A 23,261-nucleotide genomic window follows, 5' to 3' on the forward strand; every position below is an offset into this window, starting at 1 on the left:
CTTCCCGCCACAGACACGCAGGGCCAGCGGAAGTGGTGGAGAAGCAATCAGCCTGTGACACACTGCATCTGATCACAGCCTAAATGACAGAGAAGGGGGTCTATCACCGATGAGAAGCCAGCCGATGTCAATCAAAGTTACACCTCCTGGATCGGCTCCTATCATAGACGTCCTATTGGTCCAATTCCCCAGCATTGGACCAGTAGGCTGTTCATCACAGGAGCTGATCCAGGAGGCAGAACTTTGACAGCAGTCGGCATCTCCGCTCTAAGTGGTGATAGATCCCTTCTTTGTCTGCACTGGCTGGCTCTCCTCCCCATTCAGGCTGTGATCTGATGCAGTTCTTAAAAGTTACAAGAAGCCAGCAGGTGCCCTGCCTAAATCTGAAATGCAACTTTTAGGTAGACATTCAAGCTTATACAAAGCATACAAGAAGATTGTGCGTGTTAGGGCATCTTATTCCTATTTTACAGATTTGAAGCCATGTACATATCTATCCCCAGCCTACCCCCCATTCTACAACTCCTGATAATTCACCTGAATTCTGATGCAAAACCCAGCATGCTGACTACCCTCTTATGGGCTTAATTTTCTCATATGGATGCACTTTGCATGTGGGACATATGATCTATGGAATATGAACATGGGGTTAGTAATTTAAAGAAAGTTTTAAATGCTATTGCTAGCAGATATATCTATGCCATTTGTATAATGAGTTAACTGTACAGAACAGGATGTGTTTGATATTGTACAGTATGTAATGGAGGGTAAGTTCGTACAGCACATTGAGGAGCCAGTTAGTCTTAACTAGGCCCCAGTATCTGCTTTATGCAGGCAGAGAGCATGTGTGAACTAGCTGCAGCAAAATAAATTCGATATCAGAGATACATTTTAAGAAACCCTTTCAGATCTGAGCTTGCTTGTCATCTTTCACACAGTTTTGTGTAATTAATGATCGGTTCTCTTTAAGTGAGTGCCTTAAAGTTTTTGTTTTAGGCTCTTTTTAAACTTTGTTAATTGTTTGTTTTCCACAGCTTAAGTGCCCATTTACACTATGAATCGCATAGGAAATGAAATGCTTTCCATTTCTGTGCAATTCAAATGAGATCCAAGTGCAGTGCAATTTCAGAAAATACATTTCAAATAGGCTGAAATCACACCACACCATCCAAAAAGTAGAGCATGTACCACTTTTGGAAATGCACTACAACTGGATCGCATGGTACTTCTGTACCATGCGATCCTGTTGGGGCAAACGCTCTGCAGTTACGACCTGCATTTGAAGTGTCCTGAACTTTGCATTGACACCTGATGCAGATTACAATATATATAATCCCTTGAGCTACTATGTAAATAACAGTGTTTAATGCTACTTGCACTGATCACTCCCCTTTATGGTAAGTGCCCGAAACTAGTAATATGTATATAAAAGTGCTGCGCATATATAAATTATAATGTGAATCTGTAATAAAGTATAATGTTACTGTAACTAATAAATAAATTGTGAAATCTAAAATGATTCATGCATACACCAGAACATCAATATATCAAAATCCGTATTTAATGCTTGTGTAATTCAATGATATTACTATATTCAATAAAAGACCATCCAATTAATCAAATGAATTAAAATGTGAAATAGAAGATATAAATGCACTAAAACATCAATCTATCAAAATCAGTGTTAAAATGCTTTTGTAGTACTCTGATATCAATAAATAAATGCGAAACTTCCAGATGTGTATAGAAGTCCATGATATTTTGAGTAAAAATGATTAGTACCAATCACCAGTGCTCTATTAACAATTAACCACTTGCCTACTGTGCACTTAAACACCCTTCCCATCCAGGCCAATTTTCAGCTTTCAGCGCTGTCACACTTTGACTGACAATTGCGCGGTCATGCTACACTGTACCCATTTGAAATTTTTATCATTTTTTTCACACAAATAGAGCTTTCTTTTGGTGGTATTTAATCATCTCTGGGTTTTTTATTTTTTACAAAAAAAAAAGAATAATGACAGAAAATTTTGAAAAAAAAAAAAAAGTTTTTCTTATTTTCTGTGAGTAAATTTTGAAAATAAATTTTTCTCCTTCACTGAAGGGCGCTGATGAGGCGGCACTGATGGGCACTGATAGGCTGCACTGATGGGCACTGATGAGGTGGCACTTATGGGCACTGATGAGGTGGCACTTATGGGCACTGATGAGGAGGTACTAATATGCCGCAATGATGAGCACTGATAGGCGGCACTGATAGGTGGCACTGATAGGCGGCACTGATGAGCACTGATAGGCGGCACTGATGAGCACTGATAGGCGGCACTGCTGGGCACTGAGAGGTGGCACTGCTGGGCACTGAGAGGCGGCACTGGCGGGCAGCACTGCTGGGCACTGAGAGGCGGCACTGAAGGGCACTGGCGGATGGCACTGATGGACACTGACGGGTGGCACTGATGGGCAGCACTGATGAGCACTGATGGGCAGCACCATCAGTGCCCACACTCAGTGCCCATAGTGCTGCCAGTCAGTGCTTATCAGTGCCTAGATGAGCAGGCACTGATGGGCACTGACTGGCAGCACTATGGGCACTGATTGTGGGCATTGATGGGGGACACTGATGGCGGGCACTGTGGGCACTGATGGGGGGGCACTGTGTATGTTTTTTACCTTGTAGTAATCGGGGCACTGGTGATCAGTGCCCTGATTACATGTCTCTTTGTCCCTGGCGCTGTGCAGCTCTCCCTCCTTCCTCACACTGCAGGCTCCGTGTGAGGAAGGAGCGCCGGCGATGAGAGATGATCTCATATGTTTACATATGAGATCATCTCTCATTGGATGATCCGATCACGTGGTGAATGGCCGCTGTGATTGGCCATTCACCACGATCTGTGATCGGCCGTGTCCAAGGGACACGGCCGACACAGATTCTCCCCGCTGCGCGCTCGCGGGAGCGCGCGGGGGGCGTGTCACTGGGAGGCCGTTTAAAAACGGCCTCCCGAAAATTCGAGTCCGCGCTGCAGCCGTATATAGGCTGTAGCGCGGATGGGAAGTATTTAATAGACAATCCGTAGCTTCAATGCTGTGGGGCGGTTTGTCTGGTGTTACACCTCCCCTCTTGTGGCTCCCCTTAGGGTATATGCTCACCCTATGGGATGTGATCTCGCACGTAAGCTTGGTCAATACCAGCATAGATTTCCAATAGGGAAAAAATGGATGATTTCTTCCGAGGAAGAAGTTCCCAATCAGCAGGTGGTAAGCTCAGCAGTTCACGTAGGGAAAGAAATATAAAGATTCATGGTGCAAGTACCATTTATATAAAAATTATTTATTAAAAAGATTTAAAAGCACTCACATGTTGCTAGTGCTAAAGCGCACCAGTCTAGTCAAACTAATATTGTACAATAGCTGGTCCGTGAACCAGGGATCGCCCTGAGGAAGGCACATAATCCCAGTGCCATCACGCGTACGGGAGGGGCCAGGCTATTGTTGGTGAACAGAGTATCAACCGATCCATATGAAAGCAGCTGCATTTTTTTACGGACCAGCTATTGTACAACATTTGTTTGAATAGATTGGTGCGCTTTAGCACCAGCAACATGTGAGTGCTTTTAAATCTTTTTAATAAATTTTTATATAAATGGTACTTGCACCATGGATCTTTATATTGCTGAGCTTACCACCTGCTGATTGGGAACCTATACCCTGGAAGAAATCATCCATTTTTTCCCTATTGGAAAATATATGCTGGTATTGACCAAGCTTAAGTGCGAGATCACATCCCATAAGGTGAGCATATACCCTAAGGGGAGCCACAAAAGGGGAGGTGTAACACCAGACAAACCACTCCACAGCATTAAAGCTACGGATTGTCTATTTAATTGTCAATAGAGCACTGGTGATTGGGACCAATCAATTTTACTCAAAATATCACGGACTTATATACACATCTGGAAGTTTAGCATTTTTTTATTGATATCGGTGTACTACACAATCATTTTAACATGGATTTTGATAGATTGATGTGTTAGTGCATTTATATTTTCTATTTCACATTTTAATTAATTTGATTATTTGGATGTTCTTTTATTGAATATAGTAATATCATGGAATTACACAAGTATTTAATACGGATTTTGATATATTAATGTTCTAGTGTATGCATGAATCATTTTAGATTTCACACTTAATTGAATTTGATTTATTGGTTACAGTAACATTATACTTTATTATGGAGTCGCATTATAATTTATATGTATATTACCTGTTGCAGATTACATGGGCTCTACGTTTGGAATGCAGTGCAGGAAACATGCAGGGAGCGCAGCTTTCCCGAACCGCGTACCATTGTGAACAGGCCTTTAGAGAGTTCCCCTGCTCCTCTATCTCCGGCTGCATAGGACTGCTTCACAGTTTTAAGGTCTTTCACACTAGAATGCAGTGAGAGAAAGCCACGTTCCTGTACGGCTTCCCACACTGCATTTCAGTTGCACTGCCCTTGCGATCTCCTGTGGGGTGTCAGTGCAAAATTAACGACACCCCAAACGCAGGTTGCAAAAATTATTGGGGAGGTTGACACCATTTTTTACCGTGACAGGTGACACCATCCCTAGTAACACCACCATTGGGACATCTTGGTAGTAATATATAATTTAGCTGCTTGGCATTACAGAGGAAACTATAACGCTGAGCTGTCAATCAGATATTTTACTTCAATTATTTAAACTGTAATAACAAAAATAGAAAAGGCTGAACTATAGCTTTTGTTGTAATTGTATGATTCTCCATGGAAGAAACTTAATTTAGATTAGAAAGGTTTTCTTGAAATTTAAAACTGTAGTAGCTTTCATATTACATTTGCATATGTTAAATTCAGAAATCAGAATCTTATCACCAGAGATTCTTTTAGTTTATGAAGAATAAATTACTTGGAAAATGAGCACAGGGATAAAATGTGACTCAGAGAAGCAAGGGCACAATAGAAGCCACAGCAAACCAAGCAACTGTTAAGAGAGCCAGAAGCGCAGGGAGTCGACACTTGCTGGATGCATAATCATTTAACCAGGCAGCAATCGCATTCAGTAAATAACTTGGATACAGATTCATATCGTTTGGCACGTCTTTCAGTTTTGCTGTAGTAACAGTTATTATGTTGTAGTGTGTTTTTTTTAGAATTGCACAGGTCTCCATAATAGGCATACCAGTAGATGGTGATTGAAGAGCCAGTAGGCTCTATGATAGCATCATTTACGAACCTTCATCATTTTATCTTCTAGTGTTTTTTTGAGAATTTACAGTTCACTAACATAAATATTAAATAAGTATGCAGTCATTATTTCTTCTAATCGGATGGACTTTTGACCATTTAAATGTATTTTTCATGAATTGATATTTTATCTTAAAGTGTAAATGCAAAAATATAATTTATTGTAGCTTACATGTACATGTTGTGGCTTTATAATTATTTTTTTAGTTTTCAATGGTTTTTATTCCGAATTTTTTTAAAGTATACAAAACCAGCATTTGCTATTAGGACAATTAACCTTTTTTGGCTGTAAACCAGGGTACAAATCCTTGCGAAAGTAAGGGTACATATTGTCAATGAACATAATGTAGCGCCATCCACATTATGAAGTTATGAAACATTATAAAGAAAAAAAACATATAAAGGAGGAAATCGGCAATAAACAATGAATATACATAATGACTCTTCTTGTCATAATCATTCTTTTCCCATTTTCTCTTTCCCGAGGAACCTGTCAGTAATGCACTTTCTTTTCCCAGGGTTACTACTTTTAGGTACTCTTCATCTTCAAAGGAGCAGCATTGTCTCCCTGTCGGTATAACGACTGATTTATTCCATTAATGTTAAAACTAGGCAAAGCATTTTTTGCCAAGGTGTTTTATCACGGTTACATGATAGTTTATACTTTTGGGGTTTTTTGAGATGTGCAGAGATCACACAAACACCTGTAGTTATAACATTTAATTAAGTAATGTCAAAGATAACAAATGTATGAATATTAGCAAATGTAAAATAGTTAGCTATAGATGACTTTTCTGCCATGGAGCCCCCAATCATGGCTTGGCAAAGATAATCAAACTAGGCACGTGCATTAAACCGCTCTGGGATGAGACCAACTATTACAAGTTTTAGCTGTACTATATATAGGACTAGTGAGTATGCGACAACCAGTGGTAAGTTTTGAAAGTGATATCACTTTTTAAGAAAGATAACCTACATTTCCTCAAAGGAAATTAGTGGGGCTTTAACAAATGATCAGTTTACAATGACATTTCTATAGCAATAGGTCAGTTAAGGTAAAATCATCGTTGTGTCCTTATATGGTCAGTTAACCAGGTTTTGGAGGCATTCTTGTACAAAAATGAGCCATATTAAGGAAATAATAATTTCCCCATCCCAAGGGTTTAATGATCTCTGCTATTATTTTATCTCAACTTGGTGGCTCCATTTTCTGCACTCCTTGGTAGACACCTGTTAGGACCTCCCTGTTTGTTCCATTCAGAAGGTGTTAGTATTTTAGCAGGCGAAAAATGATAGTCATCTTTGTGAAATTATGCACATGCAAAAAAATACTTAAGTAAAAAAGGGATAACTTTCTGCGCTATGAATATAAATACAGTAGTGATTAATTCAATCCAAAAAAATATGTGACCGACAAGAAAGCAGCATACACAGACCTATAGAAAGATACAGCCATAAATGTGCATAAAAACGTGTAGCGCTGCCCATAAAAGGTGACATAAAATCAATATTCATAAACAATGTGCATATTGGTGAATAAAGAAAATTAAGTCCATATGAAAGTCCTTAAGTAACAGAGAACTCACTGGAAAAGTGTGTGGAAATGAAGAGGAACCACAAGTCCCAGCATGTAGTAGATATCCATACTCTTCACACAGTTAGTATTATAGTATCACCCGTGGGATAGAGCACACTGAATGGCAGCTTACCAAATCGCTATGGCCACCCAAGCAAACGGAGAGGCCAAAAACGCTTGACGTATAGGTTAACAGGAACGCCAGGTGTCAATCCTCGTAGTCTCCGATAGGATACACTCCTAAAGGATGCATAAGAGCCAAATGGATAAAGAAAGATGACAAAGGCACATAGCGTGATACTTTATAAAAACTGCAATTAAGTTTATTAAAAATAGGTGCACTCACATGTAAACAGAGCGATCAGGCATGTTAAATGATATAAGCGCTGACAGTAGAGAGAATGGCCTCTGGTACCGCCCAACGTGTTTTGTCATAGGTTGACGTCGTCTGGGGCGTTGTTCAGCAATAGGTCAGTTAAGGTAAAACCATCTTTGTGTCCTTATATGGCCAGTTAACCAGGTTTTGGAGGCATTTTTATACATAATGAGCCATATTAAGTAAATATTAATTTCACCATCACAAGGGTTTAATGATCTCTGCTATTTAATGATCTATGGCTTCATTTTCTGCAATCCTTGGTAGACACCTGTGAGGATCTCACTGTTTGTTCCTTTCAGAAGGTGTTAGTATTTTAGCAAGTGAAAAATTATGCAGTCATCTTTGTGAAATTATGCACATGCAATAAATACTTAAGTGAATTGAGAAAAATATATTTGGTCAATAAAATCAGCAGAAAACAAATAAAAAGAACAGTGTACATGAACATTTCAATTCTTCTAACTGCGCCATCCTGAATTCCAAAGTGTGTGCAGAAAATTAAACAGAGAAATTGAAATGAGTAAAAGCAAACAGCAACACAATAAATAGCACAGCATAAAGTAAACCTATAAAGGTACAGAAAATTTCCCAAATGGAAAGAGAAAATTAAAACTTAATTACAAGTTAGTGTGCTACTGATCATGGCAAGTAGGAGGACAGCGGAAGAAGCAACATGTCACAAATGATGGTCCTCTTTATCTTGGGTGACCAGCAGAGCGATAGATGCTGCCTGGCACACTTCCAGCTGGTGTGTTTGCAGCTTGATAGAAAGTTGTGGTTATGGGGAAACATGACCACTAAGTGTTGACAAGACTGTTACACAGGAGTGACTATGAGAACAAAAACAGCTGTCATTACTAAACATAGATGGTTGAAATAGCCAGTGCAAGATGGCAAAAGATGGTTCTGTTAATGTAGTTTATTTGCCATCCATATGGGAATGGGAAGCAGGATTCTATAACATATTTTAAATAATTATAAATAAATAAATAACACCAGACAAGAAAAAGGTTTGGACAAAGGTCGCGGCTGTTTTTTATTATTGACTTTTAACACGAATTTAATAAAAACATACTTAAGACTTTGTTTAAAAATCACTTTAAAACGTCCAGAACCAGCCCAGCCACCACGGCTCGGGCTGACAATAAATAACATTACAATTAATTTTATTACCAAATATCTTTTTTAATTTTTTTTTAAATCAACATTTTCCACCAGACAGGCAGCACCTTTGCGCCTGTCACCACCAACCCAACGCGCGGCCTGTTCAATACAAAAACTCAAGTTGTTGTTAAGAATGTCCAAACCGATTTCTGAGAGGTGAACCCCATCTTTCCAATAGAGCCCCTCTAAACCGCCCTCGAGCTCTGAATGTCTAAAAGAAATGACACCCAATTCCTTCAGAAGTTTGGCTAGCCCCCTATTTAGGCGTTTTCTCATTTTTTCCAAAGGCCTCAGACCCTGGTATTTAAAAAACACCAGCCGCGGGATCACCTCTGAAAAAACAAGAATAGTATTAGGTAACTTAGTCTGAATAAGACCCAAATCGTCCCTAATTCTAAAAAGTAAATCTAGCGTTTTTTGTTTTCCCAAATCATTTCCCCCAAGGTGAACGATTAGTATCTCAGGGGCAGGAAACTGTAAGATTAAAATGTCAACCGCCGGAACCAATTCCGACCAACCCATACCCCGCTTACTGAACCACAAAACCTGGTACTTGCTCCTGTCCAATCCTAGATTCTCCGTGTAGACCCTCTTCATAGCTCGTTGATAAGCCCAATGTATATAAGAGTGTCCGAGGATCCATACAGAGATCTTGTTGCCTAGAATCAAATAGAAGTGTTAAGGCGGATATATGACTTAAAACTGTCTGACGACCATCTCTCAATCTTTTTGACCGAGTCCCCCCCCCCCAGACCCAACTTGGCTGCCTCCGTGGCAGCCCCTATACGGAAAGAATGAGTAGATACGTTGTCGGCACTTAAACCCAAAGATTTCAAACACATTTTTAAAACACAGGAGAACTGATAACGAGAGAGGGGCTTACCAGATTCGTGAATGAATAAAACCTCGCTCTGGGCGGGTCTAACCGCAACAAAATTAGAAAGTAGTAAAACTGGACAGACTGAAGCATTCTTAAACTCATGCAAAATTATACTTGACCCAACCCCTAATTGATCAGTTTTTGAGTGAGCTAAAAAAATGCTGACACTGGAAGCAAAAATTTTTATATCCTGAATCCTCAAACCATGAAAACCCAACCGCCTATCAGGAATTAGCTCCTGAAATTCTGAGGGCACCGAAAAACATCACCGAAAAAGCGGCTCTAAACAAATGAGCCTCGAATCTCGAGAAACAAACCCCGTCTAGAGCTGAGCATAAAGAGACTAATGATTCTAGAGAAATGGGTTTCCTACCATCAAGCCTGAAATGTTCCTTTTTATAACCTTTCAAGGCCTGATGCACGGAAAAGAAAGAAAAACAACCAGGATGATTTTGCAGTTTGTTGAAAAAAGACACCCCCGCTAGTAATTTGTTCACGTGAGACCACGACAATTGCTGCTTAAAAAGGGAATTTAAGAAAGATAGCACCAATATTTCTGAGAAGGAGTCTTCAGCAAACCTAGGGAATTCAGATGCTGTAGCCACAGCAACCAGGCCGATCGGTATCCAGCCAATGTTGATGGAGCCAGCGATTTATCAATGTTGTCAAAAATAGCTGTCAAATCAAATTCCAGAGATGATCGGGGCAGAGGTGTCCGGCTGTGTCTGCCTCTGGTAGTAAATGAAAAAATGTTTCCATCTGAAAACGAGACAGACAATCAGCTAGAGTGTTGTCTTTTCCAGGCACGAAAGATGCTTTTAGCCAAATGTTAAAAAAGCATTTTGCTACCAGATACCGGAGCATAATGGTGACCGGAGGTGACTTAGAGGAAATTTATGGCGAAAAGCACACCCTTATTGTCCGTCCTCACCATTATACGCCTATTCCTAAAGTGATGGCCCCACAGTTCAAGGGCCACCACTATGGGAAACAACACTAATAAGACGATGTTGCGGGTAAAACCTAACGCCTTCCACCTGTCGCACCACCCAGAAGCACACCAGCGGTTCTGCCAGATTGCAGCAAAACCCTTGGAACCTGCATCGACGGTATAAAACAGGAAATCTTTATCCAATATAAACTTTTCCTGCCAAACCGTTGACCCGTTAAAATATAGAAGAAATTGCAGCCATACTAAAAAATCCTCTTTCATTTCTTCAGAAATTTTAACATGTGATGTAGGGGATTTAAGCCCTGCAATTGCTGCGTATATTCGCCTAGAGAAGATCTTACCCATAGGAATCACTCTGGAGGCGAAAGCCAACAAACCTAATAACGATTGCAGTTCTTTTAAACAAACCTTTTTGCGCCGAATTACCCACAACAAAGTTCTGCGAAGTTTTTCAATTTTTTCTTCTGGTAAATGGAATTCCATCCGATCAGCATCTATGATGATACCTAAAAACACTATACAGCTGGATGGAAAAACGGTCTTTTCCCGTGCTAAGGGGACCCCCAAAATGATCACAAACCTGCATGAATACATTCAACAACAAAGCACAAGTGTTTGAAGAGGCGGAACCCATAAAAAGGAAGTCATCTAGGTAGTGTACCAAAAGATGAGATCCTGAGATCTGGGATACCACCCATTCCAAAAATGTGGAAAAAGTCTCAAAATAAAAACAAGATAATGAACAGCCCATTGGGAGGCATTTGTCAAGATAAAAACGTTCATTAAAATAAAAACCCAATGAATTGAAAGAGCAAGGGTGAATAGGTAGCAGGCGAAAGGCAGACTTTATGTCTGCCTTTGCCAGAAGCGCCCCCTGTCCTGCCCAACGAAGTCTCTCTAGCGCGTCTTCAAAAGTAGCGTATTGGACAGACGCTAATTGTTCATCTATGTCGTCATTAAGAGAGCCATCCTTTGGGTAGGACAGGTGATGAATCAACCTGTAGGTGTTCGGCTCCTTTTTTTGGACAATTCCTAAAGGGGATACTCTAAAATTTTTAAAAGGTGGTTCCAAAAATGGACCCTCAAACCTGCCTTCCCTTAACTCACTAGAAATTTTTTCTTCCACTATATCCTGCAGACCAACAACGGACTTCAAATTCCTGTGTATGGTACAACCTAGTCCACGAAATGGTGGTAAAAGGAATCCGAAACGAAAACCCTCATTTAATATTAGTGCTTTCTCCCTGTCTGGATACTGGAGCAGCCAGGGGAGCATTTCTGGAAACCTCACTGGGGTGCGAGCCTTTTTGAAAATTTCCTGGTTGCTGTGAGCTACCCATCCTTTTGAAGCACTTAAAGCGGAGTTCCACCCTGGATTTGTTTTTTGTTTTTTTAATACCCCCGGGACAGTCAGGGCTAGTGCATTCCACAATGGCTAGCCTCTGATCTGTCCCGGGTTGCACTTACCTGCAAGACGAAATACTTACCTTGCAAACGTCTTGTCCAGCGCTGCCATCTCAGATGTGGGCAGCTTGAAGCCAGCGCGTCCTCTTCGGCGTCTTCTTCCGCCTTCTGTGGTCCCACGATGCTCTGCGCCGGCCCCGACGTCACTTCCGGGTCGCGCGCGTCACCCCTCCACAGCTTCTGGGCATGCCCAGAAGCTGTTTAGAAGGGGGTGACGCGCGTGACCCGGAACTGACGTCGGGGCCGGTGCAGGCGCAATGATTCCTGGGAGCTATGACGTCCAGCTCCCAGGAATCATTGCAGAGCCAGGAAGTGACGACGGGCCGCGGCCGAGGAAGGAGGAAGAAGGAAGTAAGGTAAGTATATTTTCTTCGCTACGAGGTAAGTAAAAAAAAAAAAAATATGCGATTATCCATTTCTTTTTCAGGTGACCCGGAGCGAGAAGATGGAGGTAAGTATAAAAATAGGGTGGAACTCCACTTTAAAAACTGGGTGCGTGCCCGAGCAAAATGCGCATTCATGCTTAAACTTACATGAGCCTGGCCACTTGCACTGGGACTCGTTAAAGTTGAAGCATAAGCCCTTCCTAAAAGATTGATTTCCTGATTGCTGGACCGTATTAGGCTGTTTGGGGGGAAAGGACCGCTGAGGCAGAAATAAATCCAGCCACAATCCTACATCTTTCACTCCCCATTTCAATGATGGCTGCACTGCCAGCTTTTGTCGAAAAGCGACATCGTAGCTGAACCATGCTACCCCACCGAAATTTTTATAAGCCTCCAAAATCACCTCGATATGCTGAAATAAACCCATGCTTTTGTTCAGGTATTTTTCGCACAAGACACTTGAGAATATTAAAAATGCTTGAAGCCAATTATTAAACGATTTAGTGATAGGGCGTCTCCTTTCCTCCTCATCGTTCTTTTTCTCAGGTTTGGATACGAACTCCCTTGCCGAGGGTAAAAGAGATAACATGTCCACATAAACTCCAGACCAAATCTTCTCTTTTACTGCCTCGGATAAGTGGTAACCTAAGGGTGAAATCTCACAAACTAAGGCTTCTCTAAGACTAGTCTCTGGGAGGTTCTGCGATTGAGCTATCAAAAAAGGGTTATTTTCAATGGGATGACATTCTGGTAAAGCGCCACTAGATGGGGCTGTCCAGACGTTGGTAGCAGAAGGAACAGTGAAGCTTTTCAAATGGTCAGATACCGATTTGAATTCTTCACACATTCTTGACATTACAGCTAACATTCCTGACATTGCTGGAGTTGATGACTCACCCCAGACAGGCAACGCAGAGGCAGGTTGTTGATCGGCGACCTCCGATAGGGTTGCCCTGTGGGTAGCAGCAGTGGCTTCAGCGCTGACAGCAGACTCTGGATCCCTCCTCGAAGCCCTGAGCCCAGGGGGATGGTGGATTCCTGTCGAGGCTCCCGGCATGCTGACCTCCGACCTCCCGCTCGGTCTCCTTGCCGCGCTCCTTGGTGTGCTGGCTTCGGTCCCTCCATTCTGCTTCTTGCCGGACGATCTGCGGTGCGATGACTCAGAATTGCCTCGGGGAGAAGGCGAAGGGAAGCTCTTCCGGGGCGTCCGTCTTCTTTTGGCCGGACCGGCCTCCGTACTTGCCGTGACCGATGACCCGGTACTGCGCATGTCCGAGGCCGTACCAACGACTTCCGCCCTTCCCGCCGGACGTGACGATTCTTCATGGCGTCCATCAACCTCCGTAGCCAGCCCGCTCAGCTCTGCCGAGGGATTCCGTCCATGCCGCTCTACGGGCTCGACCTCTGCCGCCGCCGGGACCTCAGACGCAGGTAAGTCCAAGCAGTGCCTCAGCCAGGCATCGCCCCCAGCTTCACCGGCACGCTCGATGATCTTCCGCAACAGCAGGCTCATTGAAGACAGGGGTAACGCTGAGCTCAGGCAGACGATCTTCAAGCCGGAGAGAAGTAGTCAGACTTGTGGAGAGAACCGCTCCTGAAGCTCCTGAGGTGATGAAGTGACTCGGAGCCCCGCAGTCACCCTTAAATAGCCCTGAATCGAGACTGGCTGGGGCTGGTTAGCCCCCAGAAGCAGGAAGATTCAGGCGGGAGTCGGCTGATCTGCCTGGAGATACTGCTCCCATGAGCGGGAAGACATGAAAAAACATAAAATCTGCCCAGACTGATTCTGGGCGGGAAATTTGAAACTGACCTGGCCCAGGTCAAAAGTTCAGCCTAACATTCACCAGACAGTAAAATAGGACTACTCCAACTGATCCTGACTTATAAAATTTTTTTTTTTTTTTTAAATATTAAAACCTGCTCCCATCCCATAGAGAAAATGTAAGGTTATAAAAACCCCATTTTCTCCATATTCTTTGAAGATATTTTCACCTTCCTTCCTGTCTCAGTAACACAGCATTAATTCAGTTAGATCTCACAAAGACAGGGATGTTAAAATGGGCAGCAAAGTGGTTAGTGCCTCCACCTAGCAGCACTAGGGTTGTTGGTTCAAATCCCAACCACAGCACAACCTGCGTGGGTTTCCTCTCACATGACACATGGCACTGTGCAACTCTATATAATGGATGATTGGACATACGCATCCTTTGACAGATATGAATCGGCTACCCTATGTATTTTTATATGTGTATTTAAGGGTTTAAAGCCTAGTACACACAGACTGAAAGTTGGGCGACATCAGCTAATTCAATTGAAACCGGCCGATATTTGGCCCGTGTGTATTGCCTCCAGTTTGGCTGGCTTTTGTTAAAGGGTCATGACCAAAAAAGGTCTGCTGCCAAGGGCTGAGAGTGTTGAGTTGAGTGGAGTGTTCTGGCAGAAGGACCGTCCCCCTGTCGGAACACAATAGCTCGGCAGGAGAGATTGCGGTACTAACATCGGATTGTTAGTACAGCGGCTCCTACCTGAGCTGTCAGTTTTTTTTGTTTTTTTTCTTTCAGCCCGCTAGGGGGAACCAAAACCAAAACTATTAGGCCCCGTTCACATACAAGCGACGCTACTTCGCACTGCGACCTCCGAGGAGAAGTCTGTCGGTCGCCTCCAGGTCGCCCCAAAGAAGCTCCGGACCTTTATTCTAAGTCGGAGCGACTTGTGTTGCTCCTATTAGAACGGGTCCGCAGCTTCCCTATGGGAGGCGACCTGTGAGGCGACCAGGTCACCTCACAGGTCGCCTTAGTGTGAACGGGGACTTAGTGTGTACCAAGCTTAAGGGCTCTTTCACACTATCCGTCCGTCAGACGGACTCCATTTATCTCAGCGGGGGATCGATCCACCGATCCCCCGCTGAGCAGGAGGATGACAGCTGTTCTCCGCTCTGTGTGCGGAGACGGAGCTGTCAGTTCCCCATACATTTCTATTGGGGAATTGGATGGGAACGGACCGTCGGTCCGTTCTCATTCGATCCACTGGACAGATGGACAATAGGGTTTCCATCCGTCCAGATTTGACGGATCGGATCGAATCGGATGTCAGTGGACATGTCTCCGCTGACATCCGATGCCCCATAGAGATGCATGGGGGGACCGTTAAGATCCGCCAAAAAAACTGACAGGCTGATCTGAACGGTCCACCTGTGTGAAAGAGCCCTTACTAAGTTATTAGCTCCACACATACATACTGTACCTGAAACAGGAGTTTATTTCAGGGGCTTATTACCTTCCATAGAGCCACATTGAGCCCTACCCACTAGCATTGCAAGATCTTTTTTATAACTTACAGATCAGCATTTCCCAATCACATATTTGCTAGATGTCCCTTTTTTAGGATCAGTGAAAATGTTTTGAATTACTCTAAAGCAAAACTTAATCAACACAGACTATTTTTAATCTCTATGCTGCTAGCATTAGTAAATGGATATGTAGGAAAGTATATCACATTTACTTGTTTTAAACTTTTCTTTGTTACATTTATTCAGTTACTTCCTGGTTTCAGGCCTAGGCAAATGGTGTCATACATCCCAGGAGTCTTCAAGAGGGTAGGAGGGGTTTTCTACTAAGCACACCCTCCTGCCTGCATGCCTGAGCTAAGGGCAGATAGATTCCAGGAAGTAAATGATACATAAAACATCTGCCGTTACTCAAGATGGCCACAGACAGAAAAGCTACGGGGTGTCTTTCAAAGTGATTTTTCACTACAATAAAGCATAGAGACATGGGTGAGTTTTTTTTTTTTTTTTTTTTGAATAATAAAAATGATTTCAATAACCGTTTTGGTTTGTAGTGCTCCGATGCAGTATAGTTCCGCTTTAAGAACATAACTCTTGGCTTACCCTTAGTTTCTCCATCCCTCGTTGGACTTGGTGTTCTCATTAGAAAATCTTGCTTGTGACGTCATCTGCAGTTCATCAAGTAGCTAGCTGGCTCAGTCCTATACAGCCTCTCCCTGCTAGCTGGCGTCAGTGGAGACATCTGACTTCACTTTGTCTCCACATAGCACATTTCTCCACTGTGTCTGCTTCTGTGTACACTGACACACTCCAGACTTTCCTTCATAACGCTCATCATTCCTGACCAGCTGCAACCGTTTTCAAGCAGATTCCATTTTTTACATGCAATACACAGGGATCATAGCACCCAGACACTGACAAAGCCAAGAGTTAAGTGGTTTGACATAAAGAAAAGTTTTGTTATAATATCTGATTGCCTAATACTTTAATCACTGCAATATGCCATCAGCTCCCTAATGCATATAACATGTTGCCTTGTAGAATTAAGAGTGTACATAAACACTTACTGGTCACTTTATTAGGTACACCTTGCTAGTTAGTACCGGGTTGGACCCCTTTTGCCTTCAGAACTGCCTTCATTCTCCATGGCATAGATTCAACAAGGTGTTGGAAACATTGCTCAGAGATTTTGGTCCATTATGACATGATAGCATCACGCAGTTGCTGGAGATTTTTTGGCTACATATCCATGGTGTGAGTCTCCTGTTCCACCACATCCCAAAGGTGCTCTATTGGATTGTGATCTGGTGACTGTGGAGGCCATTGGAGTACAGTGACCTCATTGTCATGTTCAAGAAACCAGTGGTGAGATGCTTTGTGGCATGGTACATTATCCTGCTGGAAGTAGCCATCAGAAGATGGGTACACTGTAGTCCTAAAGGAATGGACATGATCAGCAACAATACTCGGGTAGGCTGTGGCGTTTAAACAATGCTCAATTGGCACTAAGGGGCCCAAAGTGTGCCAAGAAAATATCCCCCACACCATTACACCACCAACCTGAACCATTGATACAAAGCAGGATGGATCCATGCAACAAATTCTGACCCCACCATCTGAATGACGCAGCTGAAATCGAGACTCTTCAGACCAGGCAAAGTTTTTCCAATCTTCTATTGTCAAATTTTGGTGAGCCTGTGCAAATCCTTTTCTAAGCTGACAGGAGTGGCACCGGGTGTGGTCTTCTGCTGTTGTAGTCCATCTGCTTCAAGGTTCGATGTGTTGTGCTTTCAGAGATGGTATTCTGCATACCTTGGTTGTAACCAGTGGTTATTTGAGTTACTGTTGCCTATCTTTCATCTCAAACCAGTCTGCCCATTCTCCTCTGACATCAACAGGGCATGTTCGTCCACAACTGCTGATCACTGGATATTTTCTCTTTTTCGGACCATTCTCTGTAAACCCTATGGACCAGATGGTTTTAGTAAAAATCCCAGTAGATCCGTTTTTGAAATACTCAGACCAGCCCGTCTGGCACCAACAACCAGTCCACGTAACTTAAAGCGTAACTCCACTTTTGTTGAGAAAAATACAATTTCCTCTGGGTGATCTTTGTACATTACAAGGATTTTAACAAACTTTGTTGCAGATTCCTACCTTTTGTTGTTCTAAAAAAATCACTGTTTGTTCCTCTGTGCCTCTGCTGAATGGGTCAAGTGGGAGTAGTTTCATAATTATCTATCAGCTGTGGCAGCTGCAGGGCTCTAATGAGGAAAGGAAAGCTGCTGGGCCTGCATCCCTTTTTTAGATGTGTTCCTATTGGGAGTCTCCCACCAAAAACTGACATTTTTGTTGCAGGGGATACCAGAAATCTGACTTGTATTATAGGCAAACTTCTGGGAAAATTGGTGAGCCAATCACACAAGCAGGAAATTATGTTTCTGGGGTGTGGTCAGTATACATTCTGTGTACAGAACAGCTCCAGGTAACCATATTGCATTGCATTTTTAGAAAATTACAACAGCTGCAGATTGAAAAGGAAAGGTCATTTTTAATAACAATCAATTACAATATGATTTGTGTTGCAATTATATACACTATATTATTTTTTCTTTATTTGCTGATTTTTTTCCCTGCGAAAGAGGAGTTACCCTTTAAATCCCCTTTCTTCCCTATTCTGATTCTTGATTTGAACATCAGCAAGTTGTCTTCACAGCGTCTAGATGCCTAAATGCATTGACCTGCCGTTATGTAATTGGCTGATTAGCAATTTGTGTTACCAAGCAATTGCACAGGTGTACCTAATAAAGTGGCCGGTGTGTGTAGTCAATACTTAAAATTTTTATAGAGGAGGAAAGGATGCTATGCCAGGTTACTAACCCTGTTTCTTCCCTGCTGTATTAATTCATCCTGGTAAACACGGTCAGTGAGAGAGAAAGTGAAAAATTCAAAATATTGAGTTGTCACCAGAATAAGAATAAAGAGAAAATGTTACAATAGGGACACTTGTTCCAGTAACCACTTTTTAAAAGGGCAATTCCCCTCGCTTCCTGTTGCATCCCAAGGGCAGAAAGTGAGGGCAGGATACAGAAATACAAATAAACTGTCAGGATTTTAGGGCTCATTCACATAATCCTTGAAGTTTATTCCGTGTTCAGATCACTCCCGAGGGTTGTATCGCCTCCTCACCACCTGCTTTAACCCTTTGAACCTGCATTAGCGTTCCATACCCAAGTGCATTCCAGGTGGTTGCGCTGGGTACTTAAAGATGAGCCCCATTCACTTGAATGGTTTGCGCTCAGCTGCCCGTGGCACATGTACACCCTCTGCAGCTAAAGGTGGAGCAGTTGGGGATAAAAATGTATCTCAAATGCAGGGGATAAAAATGTATCTCAAATGCAAGGGATAAAAATGTATCTCAAATGCAGTGTTTTACCTCTCCCCAACCACTAATAGGAACGAACCTTTAGCCCTTTACTATACCAACATTGTTATTTTTATATCCACTCTCTTTTATTCTTCAGCTCAAAGGGATGAGCTTCGATCTGTAGATGATATAAGTTAGGCCATGTTCACAATGGTGCTAGAAACAGGCCTTTTTGCTGCTCCTCAAATGCATAGCAAAGCAGTCTAGGATGGATAATATGGGCAGCGGACAGAGCTGTCCACGTTTGAAAAATATGTAGCATTTGCGTTGCTCCTCGTCAAAATTAAACTATATTTTGAGCCTGGGAGGAGTTGAAGCTTGCAAAAACAGGAAAGAAAGCCGCTCAGGTGCAAGTTCAGCACTCGGTGCAGGTCAGATCCGCCATCCAAGCATGTAGACATCCAAAAGAGAGAGACCGCACTCAAAGATGTTAAATAAAAATCCTTAGGACTCCTTTATTCTCCATAAATCCAACAGACAGCAGACAGACAGTGCAATACACGAACAGACGTGTCGGGTTGACGCGTTTCACGATAAAAATCGCTTATTCATAACCACACAATTCATAGACCACAGTGCGGTCTCTCTCTTTTGGATGTCTAGGAGTTGAAGCTTGTCAACTCCTTCCATTCAAATCTATGGTAACATGCTGTAAATGCACCTGTAAAATATACAGTGTGCTTGTGGTGTGTTTACAGCACGTTTGACAAGCGTTTATCGAATGTCTGTAAGGTGGGGAAAAACACCCCAACCCCCCAAAAAAAATCACTTGGAAGGGTGTGTTTTTATTTATTAATTTATTAAACCCATTAAAAAGGCACTGTGACGGGAGTCACTTTGGTTGGGGGGGGGGGGGGCGTTTAACCCAGCTTACCTTCGAGAGTTTGAGAAATCCCTCTCTCGGCTCCCTAGGCCCATCTTCGGTGTAAGTCACACTGTGTCTATTAGGGGCACAGGGTGGCTGAGAAAATGATGGACAACTACTTGGTGGACACTTAGAATGTGGTTTTGATTGCTTTAAATGGGACAGTGATATTTGTCCACAATATCCCTCAAGAAATCTGATACATTAATTTCACTGTATCAGAATAATATAACATTGTATGAGCTTTGCCTCAAAGACTGTTGTAGACCGTTGCCATGAAGTCTGTGACTTCTGAATGGTCGGGGCGTTGCTTGGATGTGGATTCCAGGTTCTTCAATGTAGGAAATGGACAGTCTGTAATGGGCCGTACACACAATACAATTGTCTTTAGATTTTTTTCCTTTAGGTTTACCAAAACCATATAATAGGAGGTCAGATCTAAACCCTTTCAATTTGTATGCAATCAGGCAGGCCCCATGCACTAAGTTAGTTGAAGGTAAATCTAAAGGAAATCTAACAACAAAAGTTGTATAGTGTGTATCCAGCTTTACTGGTGGTCTCCTGCTATTGTCTCTGTAATAAGGTGTGATGTGTTTGCAGTTGTAATAATGTGTATTGTATTTCATGAGCATGATGATGGCAAGTCTGCTGGTTAATTAACTTAACTAATAAAATCACTGTCATCTATTAGTTGCTAGTGGGAAAGTAGAATACTGTTTGTGTTGGTTGATTCTTAGATATGTATGTTGTATTTCTGTACACATTTTCATCTGCATATTTTATAATGTATTAGGCACCTCACCCAATGTGGTAGATATTCGGTGTGAGTTTGTTCAATAAATGCTCCAGGTCTTATACAAGCTATTCTCGGCTAGTTGTGTATGGGGGTGGCTAAAATATCTAGTATCTATGTTCAAGACTGAAGAAAGTGGTATTCTGACGGAAGCACATTGTGGGTCGCGATTCCGTCACAGGCACGTTATTGCTAAATGGTAATTGGTTTGTGTTAGTGCCATTGTTCTTTTTTGCAAATGTGAACTTAGCCTTAAAGCAATCTGACAAGTAAACAAAAGGTAATTTTTTTTAACTCAATTTACCTCTGTTTAACCCCTTATTAACACTTAAGATGGCTGTACACAAGTAGCATTTCAAAATAACATTCATATGAATAATCTTTGCACATTTAATGACTGGACCAACGTCTTTCGAAAGAACTTTAAAATTCTTTTTGCTTTTAACATTCAGTTTTAGAATGAATGTAATTTCCAAAATGAAAACCACATACGCTGTTAAAAATTAATTTGAGGAAATGTTTCTTTCCGGCTCCTTTGAATTTACTTATTACTGTGGTGGAAAACAAATGTAAATTTGACCCTATTAATGATTATAAAATGTATCCGGTGTTCTTGAAATGGAAAATTTCAAACAAATTTCTACTAGTCTATTGTCCAGCTGTAGTTTAGTGTAATCAGCCCCAATCATTCCTTGTTCACTTTCTCCTTTCAACTATTTTCCTGTAGATTTTTTTTATATATCTATTTTATTAACCAATAATATTTAAACTTTTTTTTTTTGTTTTTTTGTTTTTTAAATTTACATTTAAAAAACTGCAGAATTTAAAAAAAACAAGCATACACTTTATTTTATTTGTGATTAACCTTTAACGCATAAGTGCAGGCAAAACCTAACTAACGCTAAACTGGCTCTGTGCCACATTCTAAACCTAATCTAGCTAACCCTGTAAAGCAAAGATCACTGTACTTACCTATTGTGCAGCTGATCCGGTCTGGTCTCACGCTGAGATGTCATCGGTGGCTTCAACGTGGAGGTGTAAGTCTATGGGTCTCGTCACTTCCCATTCATTTCACAGCCGCTGTCGGTCCTCTCAAGCACACAGCTTCTCTTGCTGGGGACCGGACTGGATCGACTGCAGAATAGGCAAGTACAGTGATTTTTGCTGTACAGGGTTAGATAGATTAGGGTTAGAATGTGACACAAAGCAGTTTTAGCATTAGATTTTGTCTGAACTTATCCTTTAAATGCTTTGTACGAGAATTTTATTGTCATTTTAACCAGTTGCTGACTGTATAACTTGGATATACAGCAGCAAAGTGGCACGCTGTGCTGGATCACATACCTAGTGGATGATCTGACACCTCCAAGTCTGGCCCGCGCATGTATGTCACCAGCGGCTGATCACACACAGCTGGAGCCCAGCAGGTACCACGCACTCAATGTCCGCCAGCCCCCCCACTGACTGTACAGTACACAGGCAGAAAAGCGATCTGCCTATGTAAACAAGGCAGATCACTGTTCTGTCAGTATGGAAGGCATTGATCCTGTGTTCCTGCAAAGCAGGGACATGGATCTATTACTTCCCTTAGTAAAAGCACTTCCCGCACAGTACACAAGCACTGACTAGGAGCACGTTTAACCCTTTGATTGCACTTAATAACCCTTTCCTAGCCAGTGTCATTAGTACAGTGACAATGCATATTTTTTAGCACTGATCGCTCTATTGGTGTCAGTTAGTGTCCAATTTGTCCGCTGCAATATCGCAGTCACTGATTGCTGCCTTTATTACTAAAAAAAATATCCCATAGTAGACGCTGTTGCGCAAACCAATAAATATACGCTTTTTGGGATGTTTTATACCAAAATGTGTAGCAGAATACATATTGGCATAAATTGGCGAAGACTTTTTTTTTTTTTTATTGGATATTTTTTAAAGCAGAAAGTAAAAAAAAAAAATATAATATATTATAATTGTTTTTTTTTTTTTTATTCCAAACTTGTTTATTTCAATTTGCATGAAAGAAGAATACAAGGGTTGACGATAATACTTAAATACCAACGAAAGTACTTTTTTTTTCAAAATTGTCTTTTTTTTTTGTTTATAGAGCAAAAAATAAAAACTGCAGAGATGATCCAATACCACCAAAAGAAAGCTCTATTTGTGGGGGGGGGGGGGGGGGGTGTACATATGTTTTATTGGGGTACATTATTGCAGTACCACGCAATTGTCAGTTAAAATAATGCAGTGCCGTATTGCAAAAAATGGCCCAGTCGTGAAGGGGGTAAATCTTCCAGAGGGAAAGTGGTTAAACAGGACAAATTATACAATAAAATGTATCCTTTTTATATACAGTACAGCTATTCATTTTTAAGCGAACACTGGTGAAAAAGGTTTACTACCACTCTGGTTTAGTGTGCAGGCAGTGTGAACGGGTCTTTACGTTTATTAAAAGGAAAAAAAAAAAGGTATTCACATATTTCTTTCTTAAATTGTTAGTAACTATGTTTAAAATACTGAAAATGGTTTGCTTGAACGTGTTTACTTTATTTATATTGTATCTTTGATGTAACTATTGTAACCAAAGCCCCTCTGTGCGTTTGCAGGCTCGCTTGTCATATATGAGGATTAAATACCTCTTTTTCTCATGGCTGGCGGTGTTCATAAGCAGTTGGGTCATATATGTACGTTACAACTCGTACACAGAGCTCTGCAGGGGACATGAGTGCAAAGCTAACATCGTAAGTATTTTCAAATGACAGAAATAATGGTAACTATATTTTTATCACAAACATGAATAATGAAGATGGTGCTTAATAGCCA

At 41.7% G+C, this 23,261-nt stretch overlaps 1 protein-coding gene across 3 annotated transcripts in view; it reads left to right on the plus strand.

The window, feature by feature from the left end:
* The window catches only part of DIPK1A (divergent protein kinase domain 1A), a 253,970-nt gene that overhangs the window by 182,478 nt on the left and 48,231 nt on the right, over positions 1-23,261 (plus strand). For all 3 annotated transcript variants that reach the window (XM_082265810.1, XM_082265811.1, XM_082265812.1), the window contains one exon: positions 23,045-23,179. In XM_082265810.1, the coding sequence (XP_082121936.1) occupies positions 23,045-23,179 (135 nt within the window). The remainder of the gene's footprint in view (positions 1-23,044; positions 23,180-23,261) is intronic.

The sequence above is a fragment of the Pelophylax lessonae genome (genome assembly GCF_965119305.1).
Source record: "Pelophylax lessonae genome assembly, chromosome: 8".
Lineage (NCBI taxonomy): Eukaryota > Metazoa > Chordata > Amphibia > Anura > Ranidae > Pelophylax > Pelophylax lessonae.